Consider the following 18,344-nt stretch of genomic DNA (forward strand, 5'->3'; position numbering starts at 1 on the left):
TGAACTACAAATGTTCAAGTCTTGTTAGGGGATTTAGTAGGAAAATTTACAGTGCCTTTCAAAAAGACTAAAATTTTATATAATAATGTTTTGCCAAGATTTTCATAAAATTAAATTTGTCATTCTTTTATTTGTTTTAGCTTCTCAGAACCAAGAACGTCTATGTGCATTTAAAGATCCATATCAACAAGACCTTGGGATAGGCGAGAGTCGAATCTCTCATGAGAATGGAACAATATTATGCTCAAAAGGTAGCACTTGCTATGGCCTTTGGGAGAAATCAAAAGGGGACATAAATCTCGTAAAACAAGGCAAGTAACACTTTCCTTACCTGAAATAACTTTGTGTTTCATATAATTGAAGTTTCTCTAAAAGGACCTGAAGGTAGATTAAAATCTTCTCCAGGAAAACAGTAAGTTTTGAAATATATATCCATGTATATATTCACCCATAAGCCCCAAATTTGTAAAGGGTAATAGGTATTTAGCTCATTTTAATAACATTTTTCTTATTACAGTGCTAATAATATATCCTCATTTTAGAGGATAGAGTTTAGAAATATATAGAGAACTTTAGAAAATATAGAGAACTATGAGAAAAACAAATGTCTACAATTGCATACTCTTACCAACTCTTGTATATATTAGTTTATTCCCTGCAAGTACATTTTTTATGGACCTCTATCTTTATATGTGTGTACTTATTTTTCAAAATTAGGATGATACTGTATGTATAAACAATTTCATACCCAATTTTCCTGTCTTAAATTATATTATAAACATTTTCCCATGTCTTTAAATATATTCTGAAAACATTTTTCAACTCTGTATAATATTTCATTGTATACATGTATTGTATGCAGTTTATTTACATACTACTCTGTTGTTGGACATTATATTGTGTTCTGGTTTTACTATAATACATAATGCTTCAGTGGACATCTTTAAACATAAATCTTCGATTGTATCTGATTATTTCCTTGGAATAGATTGGAGGTAGAATTATTAGATTATAAAGCATGAATATTTTAAAGGCTCTTTGTGAAAATTGCCATATAGCTTTCTAGAAATGCCATATACATTTACATTCCCCCCAGCAGTATATGTGAGTGTTACTGAAATCTTGTTATGATTGTATATTATTTTTTTAAACCTAGAACAATTTAAATAGATATAGACAAAAATGAAATCTTACTATTGTTTTAATAATAATTCTTAGAGTAATGATGAAGTTAAACATTCATTGGTAGCTTTTCTCCCCATGAAATGCTTGTTAATACTCTGCCATTTTTTTGTAATTTAAAAAATGTGTGTTTCCTATTCATTTGCAGGAGTGGTTTATAACTCATATGTATTATATACTTACTCTGTCTCACTGATTGCAATTATTTGTTAGTTTATTGTTTTCCTTTTTATTTATTGTATTAACCCTAACTTATTTACATTAATATCAATTTGTAGGATGTTGGTCTCACATTGGAGATCCCCAGGAGTGTCACTATGAAGAATGTGTAGTAACTACTACCCCTCCCTCAATTCAGAATGGAACATACCGTTTTTGCTGCTGTAGCACAGACTTGTGTAATGTCAACTTTACTGAGAATTTTCCACCTCCGGACACAACACCACTAAGTAAGTAGTTTAAGTAATTTACTTTTCCTTGTTAATTCTTTTCTCCAAAGATTTGCAAGATTTAAAAATATATAAAAACATCAGATTTGGCAGAGTGAAAGGGAGAGTTCAGACATCATGAGACTATATCTAGCTAACACCTGAAATCCAAAAGAGGTGCACCAGGATTTCCAGGGTATCACTGGAATGCCAAATAAGTTTGAATAAAATTATGGTACTTTCCAACCCCTGTGAAGCTCTACTTTCAACAGTACAAAGATCCATATGCGTAGGGGTCCCTGGCTGGTTCATAGGAGATAGAGCATACAACTCTTGATCGCAGGGTCATGAGTTCAAGCCACACTTTGGGCATAGAGCTTACTTAAAAAAATACATATAGAGGTACCTGGGTGGCTCAGTTGATTAAGCATTCAACTTGATTTCGTCTCTGGTCATGATGTCAGGGTCATGAGATCAAGTCCTGCATCAGGCTCCACACTCAGTATGGAGTCTCCTTAAGATTCTCTCTCTTCCTCTCCCTTGCCTCTCCCCCTGCTCATGCTCTCTTAAATAAATAAATAAATAAATAAATAAATAAATAAATAAATAAAATCTTAAAAAAAAAAAAACCCACAAATCATAGAATTATCCATTGCAGTATTATTTGTAACTTCAAAACATTGGAAACTATCTAAATGTTCAGGAATAGGAGATTAGTTAAGATATACTATGGTATATACATGTAGCGGAGTACTAACTATACATGTATAAGAAAAAATGAGTAAGATCTCTATGAATTGATATGGAGTGATTTCTAGAGGTAATGTTAAGAGAATAAAAAGCATATATATACTCTGCCGTCTTTTGTGTAAGACAGAAAGCGTATCTTTACAAAAGAAACAAAGGATAAACCAGAAAATAATTAAGTTGGTTACTTTCAATAGATGAAGAGAAAGGGGTGGAAAGTATACATAAAGAAATGAAAGAACTAATGTAAGGATTTTACAAACATGATATTTTACTATATATACTATTTTGGGCAAGATGGGTTGTAAGAGATGGGGGGAGAATTGCAAACAAATACTGAACTCTTCTAAGTTTGTTTTTTAGTAGCCTGGATGAAGCAATTGTGAAACAACTGTAGATGTATAATAGGATTAGGAAATAAGTAAATGGTGTTGATGCTCTTGGGAGCCCCTGCTCTTACTGAGGAAATAATCACATACAATTATAGATGGGGGAAGAGAAGAGAATCCTATGTGATTAGATTGTAATTCAAGATATGAGTATGGATTTATGACTTTAAAAATATACATATATATGTGTTACATGCATGGATATGTGGCCAGGTACAAGTGCGTATGCATGTGTATATATTTGTATGTGTATATATTTGTATTTATGTGTGTAGTATACACACACATACCCATATATATTTCTTAGCTCTATTTGTTGAAAAGGATAAGCAATAAATAGCACTCCAGTAGCAGGAAGCAAATGTAATACCCAGATTTAGACTCTAATACCACCTTGGAAAAATGACTTATTCTAAGACTGGAGCAAGATAGGTGCAAGATCAGCCGGAAGTATCTTGTAACACTAGAAAGTAAGGAAAAGAAGTGCCTTCAAACGGGGTGGGGAGGGGGAAGAGGAAGACTTGTCACAAGGGCATAAGAGCCAGCTTGAAGGAACTCCTACTGTCTAAATTTAGGACAATTTGAGTGCTAAAGAAGTACAGCAACAAATTGTAAACCATTGGAGGGAAAATAACTAATGAGTCTATGCTGATAGCAGAGAAGGGAGAAGAGAGGGCACTTGCTTACAGTAGAATGCCAGGTGCCAACTGGTAGATGTAGGAGTGCTGGAGTTGGAAAATTATCCTTCTGTAGCTATCATGGTAAGGATTGGATCTGGCAAGAATAATCAAAACATCCTAAATCTAAGGGCATTTTCAATATGGAGCCAGGATATTTGCATTATTTTAAAGTATCTCCTACATATTACAAGGGAAAAATTAATAATTATACGTTGAGGTTATCAGATAACACCTTGATCAAGTGATTAAAATTAACATCATTAATGAAGGGCATATGGACATCCTTGATATCCTGAGAAGGACACAGTATCACTAATAGAGTACTGTATTTCAGCGAAGAATGCATAACCAGAATCCAATCATGAGGGAACATCACACAAACCATGAACTAGGAGTGCTCTGTTACAAGAAGGAGATTTGTCAAAAATGTCAATGTCCTATAAGGCCAAGAGACTGTGGGAAAGATCTAGATAAGGGAGGCTAAAGAAACTTGACAACTAAACCATACCTAACTCTACTATGCTGGGTGCAAAAAATATTATAAAGGACATTGTTAGACCAATTGACAAAAGAGATGATTAAAGAATTATTACAATATTAAATATACTGAAGCTGATAGCAGTACTGTGGTTATGTAAGAGAATACCCATATTCTTAGGAAATATCCTGAGAAATGTTTAGAAATAAGGGGCAAAAATGTATATATATAAACTTCCCTGAAATGGTTCAAAAAAAAGTGTGTGCATCTGTGTGCGCAGAAAGAGAAAGAATGGGGCACTTGGGTGGCTCAGTCAGTTAAACATCTGCCTTTAGCTTGGGTCATGATCTCAGGGTCCTGGGATTGAGCTCCATGTCGGGCTCCCTGCTCAGTGGGGGGAGTCTGCTTCTCCCTCTCCCTCCCCCCGCTCTCTCTCTTTCACTCACTGTCTCTCTCAAATAAATAAATAAAATCTTAAAAATAAGAGAGAGAATGATAAAGCAAACAAATGGGGTAAAATGGTAACAATAAGTGAATCTGTCTACAGATGTGTGGGTATTCTTTGTACTATTCTCATTCTTATAACTATTCTGAAAGTTTTAAATTATTTCCAAATAAAAATTTAAAAATTTAAAAATATATTTGTTTGAAATATAGCACATTTCAGGAATTCTCTGTCAACAGCTTTTATCAGTCCATACTCTGAGATCTTCAGTTTGGGATTATTTCCTTTGATTTGTTGATGAAACACTAAACTGAAAGCAATAGGAAGTTTTTTTGTATCTACTCGAGACCATTAGCTTTTATTAAGAAATTATACCGAATTGTCTACATTTATTTTCCACAAAGAAGCAAACAAACAAAATAAGATTTCTAATATTCACTTGTACATCTAGCAAGATGAAAGATAAGTGAATTTGTGCATAAGTTCTCCTCAATATTTCTTTTTCTCTTCAATATTTTTATAGCTACATTTCAGAATGTTACCTAGATTTTGGTCTGTTACAATCTTTTGAACCAAAAGCTGAAGTATTGCCAACTAGGAATCAGTAGCGTTAGCCCAATAAAAAGGGAAAGTGTTTAAGTAAAGTGCTGTAATATGGGAGCATTGGCTCAATTTATATATTTTGTTCTAAACAAAGCAAGTAAATTTGAAGTATCAAACAAGATGAATATTGGTTTTTGCATTAATCTCAAGAAGAATTGTCATATTGAATGTCATACATTTAGTCTATAAATGATAGGTGTTTGATCAACATAAAAAATTTTAAGTGTTGGGGCGCCTGGGTGGCACAGCGGTTGAGCCTCTGCCTTCGGCTCAGGGCGTGATCCCGGCATTATGGGATCGAGCCCCACATCAGGCTCCTCCGCCATGAGCCTGCTTCTTCCTCTCCCACTCCCCCTGCTTGTGTTCCCTCTCTCGCTGGCTGTCTCTCTCTCTGTCGAATAAATAAATAAAATCTTTAAAAAAAAATTTTTTAAGTGTTGAAGTTTAAAGAAATTAATTAAAATATAACGTTAAGGGGGCGCCTGGGTGGCTCAGTTGGTTAAGTATCTGGCTCTTGATTTCAGCTCAGGTCATGATCTCAGGGTCATGAGATGGAGTGCCATGTTGACTCTCTGCTCAATGTGGAGTCTGCTTGAGAATTCTCCCACTCCCCCCGTCTCTCCCCCTGCTCTTGCTTTCTTTCTCTAAAATAAATAAATAAAATCTTTAAAAAATATATATATATAAAATTAAGAAGCAGAACTTTTTGTTCTTGGTCGTATAATAATACATCAGTAGAAAATCTGGTGATGGTAATTTTTTTCTCCTTTAAAGTTTTCCATTATAAAAATACCATTTATTGAATATTTAATATAAATATTTGTCAAAAACATGTACATATGTTTAAAATTTACTAGAACTATGGTGCACACTTATCAGAGATGGAGAATAGGATAGTGTGGGGTGACTGTTGAGGGGGAAGGTTACATATTACTCTTATACTCTTTTATTATTTGAATCTTTAACCTGAGAATATATTTGTGTATTCACGTATAAGAAAATATTAAAGGAATACCTGCTGGTTAAATAAGAAAAATAGAAAAATGAGGTAAGTGGAAAGGAGAGAAATAATCTTTAATAATCTCTGTATCTAAATACAACCATTATTAATATTTTGAATGTTTTTTCCTAGTCTTTTCTCTTTAATTTTTTATATAGTTGTATTAGTGATAAAAATACATTTTAGGGAACACCTGGCTGGCTCAGTTGGTAGATCATGTGACTCTTGATCTTGAGTCCTGAGTTGGGAGCCCCATGTTGGGGGTAGAGTTTGCTTAAAAAAAGGGGGGGAGAAAAGTGCATTTTAGATCTTGCTTTTTTGTTGAGCAGAATAAGTATTTTCCAGATTATTGCATATGTTTCAGTCATCAATTTTAATGGTTGTATAACATTTTATCAATTAGGTATTTTCCTTATCCATTCCCTTGGTTTTGGACATTTAGGCTGTTTATAGTTTTTTATTCCAGTGGACATCTTTGTATATATAGCATTATATTATAATTCCTAGAATTATAACTTCTATATCCAGTAGTAACAGTATTAAAATTCCTCATATATTGTCAAATTGCTTTTCCATTGGTGGAAACAATTCACATTCTCCCATTAGTGATGTACTGGAGTGCATATTCCATCATGTCTTTATTAGCACCAGTATTATTAAAATAAAACTTTGCTGAGATCATTTTGAAAAATGATATGGATTGGGTTTTGATTTTCGTTTTTTGTTTTTTGGGGATTTTTTTTTTTTTAAAGATTTTATTTATTTATTCGACAGAGATAGAGACAGCCAGTGAGAGAGGGAACACAAGCAGGGGGAATGGGAGAGGAGGAAGCAGGCTCACAGTGGAGGAGCCTGATATGGGGCTCGATCCCGGAATGCCGGAATCACGCCCTGAGTCTAAGGCAGACGCTTAACCGCTGTGCCACCCAGGCGCCCCTGTTTTTTGGGGATTTTTTGAGCAAGCAAGAGAGAGCGTGAGATCAGGCAGAGGGAGAGAGCTAGAATCTTAAGTAGGCTTGGCACTTAGCACAGAGCACGATGCGGGGCTCAGTCTCAAAACCCTGAGATCATGACCTGAGCCAAAATCAAGAGTTGGACACTTAACTGAGCCACCCAGGCACCCCTTGGATAATTTTTATTAGTGAGGTTCACATGTTTTTTGTTTTTTCTCTGTTTTGAATTTCCTGTGTTCATTGAATATTTGTAATATTCTTTTTCAATAATGAAGCTAATTAGCTTTGAGAAAAATGATTTAGAATAGTCTGAAATCTAGTCATTTCATCCCTTGTCAGTCTTGATACCACAGGGATGACAGGAGCTACATTTTAAATAGTAATTTAACATGAGTTTGTAACATTAAAAAAAAAAATCTTTGAACCTTGGCTTTTCTGAGGAAGGACCTCAGGAATATCTTTCATTAAAAGTTCAGTGCTCATTTATGGTGCTAAATTTTTCTTTAATTAAGGTGTTAAAAATAAAATGTTCAGGGGCGCCTGGGAGGCACAGTCGTTAAGCGTCTGCCTTCGGCTCAGGGTGTGATCCCAGCGTTCTGGGATCGAGCCCCACATCAGGTTCCTCTGCTAGAAGCCTGCTTCTTCCTCTCCCACTCCCCCTGCTTGTGTTCTCTCTCTCGCTGGCTGTCTGTCTCTGTCAAATAAATAAATAAAATCTTTAAAAAAAAAAATGTTCGTTACTCATTCTTCTGAGACCAGTGTTCACTGAAACAGTATCTCCAGACCTCCCGTGATGTTTTTGTAATGGCTATTAAAGCTTTGCATTTGCATAATGTTTTATAATTTCAAAGTGCTGTCACATCTATAAACTCTTTGAAGATGTGTCCATAATATCTGGGTAGTTTAGTAAAAAATAAACCCTTTTGTCCTACTGAGTTGCTACTCAGGTTGAATGGTCGTTGAAGTGGTTGTCTTTCTCTAGCAAATTTAGCTTGCAGCTTATCTTTTTTTAACTTTTTATCTATTGTATTGACAATCAATGTCAGGTGTTAATATTTTGGGTCCCCAACAAAAAAAATGTTTTAAACTTTTATATTTGATATTATTTCAGACTTACAAAAACTTTCATATACCTTTTATCCAGAGATTCACCAATTGTTAACATTTTGCTGTATTTGCCTTATTATTCTCCCTCTTCTATATATAAATATGCTGATTACTATTTTTCTCTGAACCTTTTGCAAATAAGTTGCAGGCATCGTATCTAAATTTTCACGTATTTTGTAATTGTCTCTTCTACTAGATTTTTTTTTTTAAGGTTTTGTATTTCATTTTTTTTGAGAGAGAGAGTGTGTGAGAGAGCATGAGACTGGGGAGGGACAGAGGGATAAACAGACTCTCTGCTGAGCTGGGCGCCTGACATGGTGCTCTGTCCCAGGACCCTGGGATCATCATCTGAGCTGAAGGCAAACAACCAGCTGAGCCACCCAGGCACCCCTACTGGATTCTTTTTTAAAAAAATTTCTTTAGAGTATAGTTGACCCACAATGTTATGTTTTAGGTGCACAATATAGTGATTCAATATCTCTTTATATTATGCTGTGTTCACCCCAAGTGTAGCCACCATCTGTCACCATACAACGTTATTACAGTATTGTTGACTATATTCCCTATGCTGTACCTTTTATTCCCATGACTTAATCTTTCCATAACTGGAAACCTGTATCTCTCACTGTCTTTAACCCATTTTGTCCATCTCCCTACTCCCTTTCCTCTGGCAACCATCAGTTTGTTCTCTGTATTTGTAGGTCTGATTCTTTTGTTTATTCATTTGTTTTTTATTTTCCACATATGAGTGAAATCATGAAAATGATAGATGCCTGAAATAGGTGGCAATGCCTTAACCATATGTGTGTTGTCGGGCCTGAGGGCCTCTTACATCCTTGTCAAAGGTAGTGCTGATCTCTCTTTTTCTTTCTTTCTTTCTTTTTTTTTTTTTTAAAGATTTTATTTATTTATTTATTTGACAGAGACAGCCAGTGAGAGAGGGAACACAAGCAGGGGGAGTGGGAGAGGAAGAAGCAGGCTCCTAGCGGAGGAGCCTGATGTGGGGCTTGATGCCAGAACGCTGGGATCATGCCCTGAGCCAAAGGCAGACGCTTAACGACTATGCCACCCAGGCGCCCCTGATCTCTCCTTTCATACAACACTCTTCTACAACATTCTAAAGTCTTTGGTGATAGGGACTTTTTTAATGCTCCTTTGTCTCTACAGTGACTAGTACAGTGTCAGGTATATAGTGGTAGGAGTGCAATAAATGTTTGTTGAATGAATAATAAACAAAGGGATATGTGCTAATGTATAAATTCTGGAATGTTTTCAAATGCTTGAAGGGAATAGGATTTGTTGTCATTTGTAATCTGGCAGAAGTCGAAATCATTGGATTCACTTACTAATGGACAGGTATTTATTGAAAGCTGGTTGCTACTTTCAATTAAAAGGACAAGTAGTTCATGGGATAGCAAGTACAGACAAAAACAGAATAATTATTAACTCTCTTATTTTAGATTCATTATGGTAAAATACAAAAAAGCTGTAATTGTTCCCATTCTCCTTTCCATTCCTAAAAAAGCATCAAATTTTAATTTTTAAAATAATGCAGGAATTTAGAAAATTTTCCCTATGTAGATGCTGTTACATGATCTCATTTTCAGAGACCCTTACTCAAAAAGTACAACTGTAGCATATTTTAATACTGGTAAAGAAAATGATGCACAAGTAGGTTATGGCTTTTTTAAAGGTTATGTTCTAGGGAAACAGCAGAAGGTACTTAATGTTCTCTTTAGCCTAGTCATTTCTCTCTCGATTGTTTTCAGCTGAACCGTTTACTTCCTGACATCAAACTATTCATTGCTGTTACTGGAATTATATCTTTCTCATCAAGTATGCATTTACACAGTATCCAGAACCACTTTTACCTGCCTTCTTTCCGCTATACCTCATACATTGAGTAGGGTTAGACCAGTGGCAATGAAGGACTATATGGATGACTGAATAACAAAATATAGCTCTCTTTCCTCAGAAAAAGCTTTTTTGTTTTGTTTTTTTGTTTTTTGTTTTTATCAACCTCAGTTGAAGCTGAAGATCATGAGGTAGTTAGTGGTAGAAACTAAAGCATATGATAGCAGTGGATCTTCAAGAATTATGTGGAAGGACCATAAGTGAATATCTTTAATTTTGCTGAGCTACAGAGTCTTACATCATAATCATTTAAAAATTACTTTTATGTGGAGTTAGGGGAGTGAAGAAAGGTAATTCCACTTACCTCTAGTTCTTAATTTTTTTTTAATAGATGACAGTTTTGTGTAGTCTTATAAAACTGCCTTAACTAGTTTTTTGGAGGCAATCGTATATGGCACAAATTAATGAAATCTTTGCAGACTTCTGGCTGTTTTGCTAAAAAATTAAGTAGAATAAATCCACTGATGCTTTTGTTGAGACCTAAATGGAATGTCTGCTTTAAAATAATTAAATATCAGCAGTTTCTTATTAATTTTAGAAAAAGGTGTGTGAGCATTGTTAAATGCATAAAAATTAAAGTTCTGTTTGGACTATAGATCACCAGTGATTTCTGGTCAGTGAGGACACTAGCTCTGTTCTCAAAAAACAAAAAACCTTTCCTCCAATCCCAGCATGAGAGGTAAAGTTTACATGTTGTGTTCCTCCATTAGGAAGGATTATTTTTAAAAAAATAATTTAAAAAAAAGGAAAGAAAAAAGAACTTCTGATATTTAGAAGTCCATGTCAATTATTTTGCTGTAACCTGTGATCTGAGGTTCAGGCCTGAGGTTGCCGTCAGAGGCCTAGAGCATGTGTTCAACCAGAAACTCATTATGAGATAATTCTCCAAGAAAAAATTGGCTACTGATGAGATTATAGGGTATGGGTTGATAACTCATATTCTAGGTCTTTGTGCCTGAATTATTTTTTCCAAAGATTTTTTTCTTCTAGTGTTGAGTCTGTGTTTCAGTTGTTTGTCTTTTTTTAGGGGGATAGGTTCCATATTTGACTACTTTCATTATATGGGAACTTTAAAAAATACAAGCCAATGGTAATGTATCTGTTCATTACTTAATTATAAGTGGAACTGGCTCTAGACACACTTAGGAATTAAGGAAGATTAGTTACTTTTCTTCCCTTGGTATCTTATTTTCTGAGTCCCTTTATTTTTTCTTAGGAAACCCTCCTTCAGTTGTACCCAGTATGATATGTAAACTTTTATAGGCACTGTCCTTTCTTCCCTCGTCAACATATGGTGTCCTTAGTTCTATTTCCCTTCAGATATTAGTGTTAGATATTTGATGACTTTTGCCTCATAAAATACTTACAGTAAATTTAAGATTCTTAGAGAATGTTATCCCAGATGGGATAAATGTAGTAATGAAACTTTAATTCATTTTATCAGGATTATAGGCTTACTAGACTGAGCAGTCTCCTTGTAATAAAAATATAAAGGGAATTTGGGAATTTAACATATAGTGAAATTAAAACTAGCTAAATAACATTTTAAAATATTTATAATGTGTCAGACATTGTTCTAAGTGCTGTCTATGCATTAAACCTTTATAGTTAACTCTTACGGAAACATATGAAATGATTACTGTTATATTCTTATTTTACATTGAGAACACCTGAGGCACACATACATAATTTACCAAGTCGCACAGCTAATAAGTGGTAGAGCCAAGATTCAAACGTAGGTGCTTTGGCTCCAGAGTATGTGTTATTAAATATTACTTTCTATTGGTTTTAACCATTACTCTCTATAATCAATAGTTATTAATCATTACTCTTACGCTCAAACAGGGGACCAGTTTATATATGTTTGTTCATTCATTTGGAAGGAGGAAAGAAAAGATTATTTTGAAAATACTTGATCACATTTCCTAAAATTTAAGGACTCTTCGTGAATCTTTCACCATATTTCTGTACCACTGAGTATCATAAAATTTCTCTATATTCACATGACATATTACTTTATTACTTAATATTACTTATTACTTAATATTACTTAATATTCAAATTATCTAATTAAAATTATATGTACTTTAAAGGGAAACTTTCTATTACTACTGTAAATGGAAAGCCAGTGTCATAAGTAGAGGTAACTTTAAAAATTATTTATTTAAAATAAATAAAATGAAAACTAAGCCATATGTATATTAGCTAACTAGATATTGTTGCTTGCCAAATTGTCTGAAACTGAAGCTTACTTTCTCTGTGTTAAGAGAATAGCAAATGTTAAAAGAGAGTAGCAGAGATAATAGAGATTCACTGTCACCAAGTTGAGATTTTCTTTTTTTGTGATTAGACAAAAGAAAGAAAACTAACTCACTAACACATGTCCATCTACCACCTAAAACCAGAAGTCTGATGACACTTTAGGAAAGTGAACTATATTATTCTGAGTCTCTTCGAACCATAAGAGACTTTGCAGTATCCATTCTGTTTAAAAAGAAAATCAGTCTTTAAGTAAATGAATTTATATTTATAGTATTTTACTTTCTTATACCCTTAATTCATGCTTGTGTGTTTGTAAATTCCCAGAGTTTGAAAGAAGTGTATAATTACTGCAAGGTTTGAATACTTAATTTTAGAACAGTTTCTTGTTAAGGTTTCTGGAATTAGTATAATTAACCTCCCTAACTATAAAGTAAACAAAGTAATTAAGTTAGTAGAAGAGCAGACAAAAATTTGTCATTTTCTAAAAAATTAAATAGACCTAAGTCATTGTATTTGGTGTTGGAGGTTCTTGGGTGAAAATCAGTATAAAAATGTAGAATGCTTTTATTTTCTTTAATTTAAATCATTCATTAAGTTGATTGTTGGATCAAATTGTTGAGAAACAAAGATTGAGTAAAGCTAAGTTTAAGAAATAACATTCTTTAAAAAAAAAAAAGAAATTACATTCTAATTTATGCTGTGCTGTTAAGATTAGAAATTCTAACTTCAGTGTCTGGCAGCAAATGTCTTTATCTCACACCAAGCTAGAAAATAGAAAAGAAAGCCTACATTCAAAGAAACTGACATATGGCATAGGGCCATAGATAGGTTTTTAGCTGTTGTGCATTTATAATGTTTTTTCCGTTTTTACTGCTTCTATGACAGCATTAAAGTGATTGAATAGACACAAAAGGGGAAATAAGGATGGCTGGAAGTTTTTACTTAATACTTGATGAAGCATTTTAGCAAGAGACAAAGTATGTTGTTCTTTTTTACACTTATTAAAAATATTAGTGGAGAAGGGGTGGTGCAAGAGAAGTAAAGTATGTATCCTTTAGAAAATATCCTTTAATGCAATAGTAACAAGATTTTATTTGAACATGTTATGTGGTGTTGGTCAGATAGTTTTCATTCTAAAATTTTGCTACCTCTGTCCTACTGAATATCAGTCCCAATCTATACCTACATATTTTTCCCTTTCTCTCAAAAAAAGTAATTCCTCTTCATGTTGGTATTTTTAAAGTTTATATTACTTGATTGTCCTGATGAACAAAGCAGAACCTGTTACTAACCTGGCTTTACTGACAAACTCAGTGGAAGCTTTTGGTCTGTAAAATGTAAAACCCAAACATTTATGGTGGAATTGACTGATATTTAAAAATAAATGTCTTCTGAAATACTAGACAATTTTGCATATAGAAGCAAGAAACAATTTTCATGTCTTTACTTTAACATCTATAATTTTTCTTATCTTTATGTCCAGTTCCATATGTGTTCCTTTGTATCTGTCTTAGCTGTTTTTCATTTCCTGTAGTATCTCTCTGATTACTGAGAATTTTCTGTAGATGTTCATATAGAAAAACTGATTATCCCTCTAATATATGTTTAATGGTTTCATATGCCAGCATACCATAAAAAGTAGAGTCACTGGGGGCTCCTGGGTGGCTCAGTTGGTTGAGTGTCTGCCTTTGGCTCAGGTCATGATCTCAGGGTCCTGGGAACGAGCCCCAGGTTGGGCTTCCTGCTCGGTGGGGAGTCTGCTTCTTCCTCTACCTCTGCTCCTCCCTCCTGCTCACCTCCCCCCTTCCTCTCTGTCTGTCTCTCAAATAAATAAATAAAATCCTTTAAAAAAAAATAGAGTCATAGGTACATGAAGATACTTCAAGTACATTCAAAACCAAGATGAAACTTGCCATAATTTGAATAGCAACTGTCTATAACGTATGTTTTTTTTTTTTAAATTGAGGTATAATTGACATGTAACATTATGTTGCTTTTAGGTGTTCAGTATAATGAGTCACTATTTGTACGTATTGCAAAATGATCACCACAGTAAGTCTAGGTAAAATCTGTCATTGTGCGTAATCACAAAATTTTTTGTTCTTGTGATGAGAACTTTCAAAATTTACTCTCGACAACTTTCGAATATTCAATATAGTATTGTTAACTATAGTCACCATGCTGTACATTTTATCCCCATGATTTGTTTATTTATAACTGGAAGTTTGTACCTTTTGACCCCCTTCACGCCTTTGACCCATCTCTCTCCTCTGGCTAGCAGCAATCTATTCTTTGTACCTATGAGCTTGGGTTTTTGTTGTTGTTGTTGTTGTTTTTCACATTCCACATGTAAGTGAAATTATATGGTACTTGTCTCTCTCTCTCTCTGACTTATTTTACTTAGCATAATGCCCTTGGGTCCATCCATGTTGTTGTAAATGGCTAAATCCCCCCCCCCCTTTTTATGGCTGAATAGTATTCACACACACACGCACACACACATTCATCCATTGATGGACCCTTAGGTTGTTTCCAAATCCTCGCTATTGTAAATAATGCTGCAGTGAACATTGGGGTTCATGTATCTTTTTGAGTTAGTGTTTTGTTTTCTTTAGATAAATATCCAAAGTGGAGTTGTTGGATCATATAGTAGTTCTATTTTTAATTTTTTGAGGAACCTCCATACTGTTTTCCATAGTTGTCTATACCAGTTTACATTTCTACCAACAGTGCACAAGGGTTCCCATTTTCCACATCCTCACCAACACTTGTTATTTCTTGTCTTTTTGATAAATAATGTTTATAGTAATTGAACAGATAGGACTTTGGTTGGAAATGCACTGACAACTTAAATACTGTTATAAGCTCTTTGCAAATTGTTTCTTTTAAAAAAGTACATTATATCCTAGCCATAGTATGAAATTAGCCTAATCAGCTGCTAAAAAAATAGGTTCATCTAAGGGAGGGAAGTGTAATGTTTCAAAAAATATTCACTTGATTCTTTGGGATGTATATAGAATAATGATTAAGAGCGTTGGCTCTCTGGGATACCTGGGTGGCTCCATCATTGGGCGTCTTTTGGTCCCAGGGTCCTGGGATCCAGCTCCGCATAGGGCTTCCTGCTCAGCAGAGAGTCTGCTTCTCCCTCTACTCCCACTCCATTTGTGTTCTCTTTCTCTCTCTCAAATAAATAAATATATGAAATCTGTAAAAACAAAAAAGAGCATTGGTCCTCAGTCTTAGTGCATGAGTTAAAAATCTTCCTGTTCTACTTGCTAAGCATATCCTTGAACAGGTTATTTAGCCTCTTTATATATTTAGTACCTTATATACAAAGTAATACGATCTATTTTATAGGATTGTTATATAGATTAAACTATAGATAGCGCATGTAAAGTGCCTAGTATATACTAAACATTTAATAAATAATAGTTATGATTAGGAGAGAACTGTCCGTAGGTCTTTTTAAAAACCAACTGTTACAAACATCATTCCTCATTTAATTTTCTTTCTACCATTAAGGACATTTTTCTGTTCATTTTTATTTATTATATGAGAGTCTATGTTCTGTGATCTTTTTTTATTTGAAGAAAGGGTTGTTACTGAGCTTCTCATGAAGTGTAATCAGGTTCCTGTGTCCTTCTAGTTGAGAAACAGAACAAAGGTAATATTTTCTGCATCATTCCTTAACCCCATCCCCCACTAAAAGAAAGTTATAAGAAGTTATTCCTGAAACAGTGAATTATTCTGCTTTATTTTTCCCAAGTGTACACTTTTCAAGGTTTTTAGCAATGAATAAAATACAGTCAGTCTTCATTATTCCTGGATTCCATGTTTGTGACTTCTCTTACTTGCTAAAAAATTTTAACTCCAAAGTCGGTACCCAGAGTGTTTTCTTGGTCATTCAAAGACATACACATAATAACGAAAAATTTGAGTTGCCTGACATGCTTGTTCCCAGCTGAGGTTGATCATGGACATGCTCTTACCTTCTTGCTTCAGTGTTCGTATTGTAAACAAGTGTCCTTTTCAGTCTATTTAATGCCACTTTTTTTCGCATTTTTGTTGGTGATTTTTCAGTCTAAAATGGCCTCCAAGTATAGGGCTGAGGTGCTGTGTAGTGTTTCTGAGCACAAGAAGGCTGTGATGTGACTTACAGAGAAAATACATGTGTTAGGTAAGCTTCTTTCAGGCATGAGTTACAGTGCTATGAGCTGTGAGTTCAATGTTAATGAATCAGCAATATACAGTATATTAAATAAAACATGTTTAAATAGAAACACATATAAGAGAAGGTTATGTATTAATGAGATTGGTGAATATGGTTTGACTAGAGGCTGACAGGAACCTAACCCTGTATTTCCCATAGGAGCATTGGTTCAGTATTTGCTAGTTCAGTGTTTACAATGACTTTATATACCATAACTATTGTAGATAAGGAGAATCAAATGTATATACAGGTTTTCACACTTTCTAAAAGTAGAACGTTCCTATGAAACTTTTGTAATCTGAAATGGTGTAAAGCAAAGAACCACTAATTTATATGGAAAAAATTTTGAGCATTCCGAGACCCAGAAAATAACATCTCTTAGGCTTTTCTAGTATCTTAGGACACATCTTGGTAATGGATGCACAGAATAAATCGAGATAAAGAACAAATGCTCACAAGCACAGTCACAGCTATAGGCAGCTTGATGTTGAGATGCTGAGTGTATTTCATGGGGAAGGAACTTTTGGTGGTGCCAGTCTAACTGCTCAGGTTGTGTGCTATCTCTGTAATGGAAAATGCTGAATGCTATTTTCATTTTTTTGCCATTTTTTATAAAACAAAAATCCTCTTCAGATTCAATTTGGCTGGTAAAACAGGTACTAATGTCTTTCATAAAAGCAAAGTGATGTAACTCGAACTTTCAAAAAGTGGAGGATACCTGTATATTGTGGTAAGCAGCTTCTGACATGGCTCTCAGTGATCTCTGCCTCCTGGTATTCCCACCTCTGTATAATCCTGTCTCCCTGAATTAGTGACTTGATTCTAACAAAAGGAATATGGCGAAGGTGATAGAATATCACTTTTGTAATTAGGTTTTAAAAGACTGTAACTTACATCTTACTGGTATAACCTCCCTGGCTCTTCTTGTATGCTTGCTCTCATGAAGAGGGCTGCTTGTCAATGAATTGAGGCCTGCTTTCTGCCAACAGCCAGAAGGGAACTAAAGCCCACAGTCCAACAACCAGTAGGGAACTGAGTCCTACTAACAGTCACCGAGTGAGCTCAGATACTTCCCCACTTAAATGTTGAAATAACTTTGGCATTGACCTAAACTTTGACTGCAGCCTTCTGAAAAATCCTGAAGCAGAGCACAGTTAAGCAGGGCCTGGATTCCTGAGACACATAGAAACTGAGGTAATAAATCTGTATTAAGTTAGTAAGTTTTTAGGGTAGTTTGTTATGTAACAGTAGATAATTAATACATACATAGTTAAATATTTATACTTACTATGAAAACCTCTGAATACAATATTTGAGATGGAGCATCCAGTAAAAAGTAATACTGTGTTTTGACTTTTGGCAGCTTTTATTCTTTCCCCTCAGTGTTCAATTATTATTTTCTTTTCACTTCTAAGTTTTTGACAGTAGTGACCATAATTCCTTTTTTTTTTTTAATTCCTGCTTCTTCATATGAAAGTTTCTGTACATAAAGAAAAAAATCTGAGACAATTACAATTGATGTCTTACATTTCCGCATAGATTCAGTAATTACTAACATTTTTCAATTTTGCATTCTCCATTATCTCCTCCTTTCTGGATGGATGGATGGATGGATGGATGGATGGATACCTGTTTTTGTTGTTGTTGCTATTGTTGAACCACTTGAAAGTAAGCTGCAAGTATCACATGCATCTCTTAGAAATACAAGACAAATACCAATCTCAAATCCAAGAAAGTTAACAATAATTTATAATACTAGCCAGTATCTAGTCCAAGCTTAGCCTTTCCCATAATGACTCTTAAGACTGTTTTCCAAAACAGAATTCAGTCAGGTCGATACATTGTATTTGACTGTTTTGTCTGTTTAATTTCTATTAATCTAATATAGTCTCTCCCTCCCCTACCTTTTTTTTTTTAAGATTTTATTTATTTATTTGAGAGAGAGC

The 18,344-nt window shown here is 34.3% G+C and overlaps 1 protein-coding gene and 1 pseudogene across 1 annotated transcript in view; one reads left to right on the forward strand and one right to left on the reverse strand.

Annotated features, from left to right (window-relative positions):
- BMPR2 (bone morphogenetic protein receptor type 2) overlaps positions 1-18,344 on the forward strand; it is a 184,487-nt gene that overhangs the window by 94,630 nt on the left and 71,513 nt on the right. The window contains exons 2-3 of the mRNA XM_045806523.2: positions 141-311; positions 1,461-1,631. Coding sequence (XP_045662479.1) covers positions 141-311; positions 1,461-1,631 — 342 coding nt within the window. The remainder of the gene's footprint in view (positions 1-140; positions 312-1,460; positions 1,632-18,344) is intronic.
- LOC123798354 (U6atac minor spliceosomal RNA) lies at positions 8,769-8,887 on the reverse strand (annotated as a pseudogene).

The sequence above is a fragment of the Ursus americanus genome, chromosome 1 (genome assembly GCF_024610735.1).
Source record: "Ursus americanus isolate L20-20 chromosome 1, mUrsAme1.1.p, whole genome shotgun sequence".
NCBI classification, from domain to species: Eukaryota; Metazoa; Chordata; class Mammalia; order Carnivora; family Ursidae; genus Ursus; species Ursus americanus.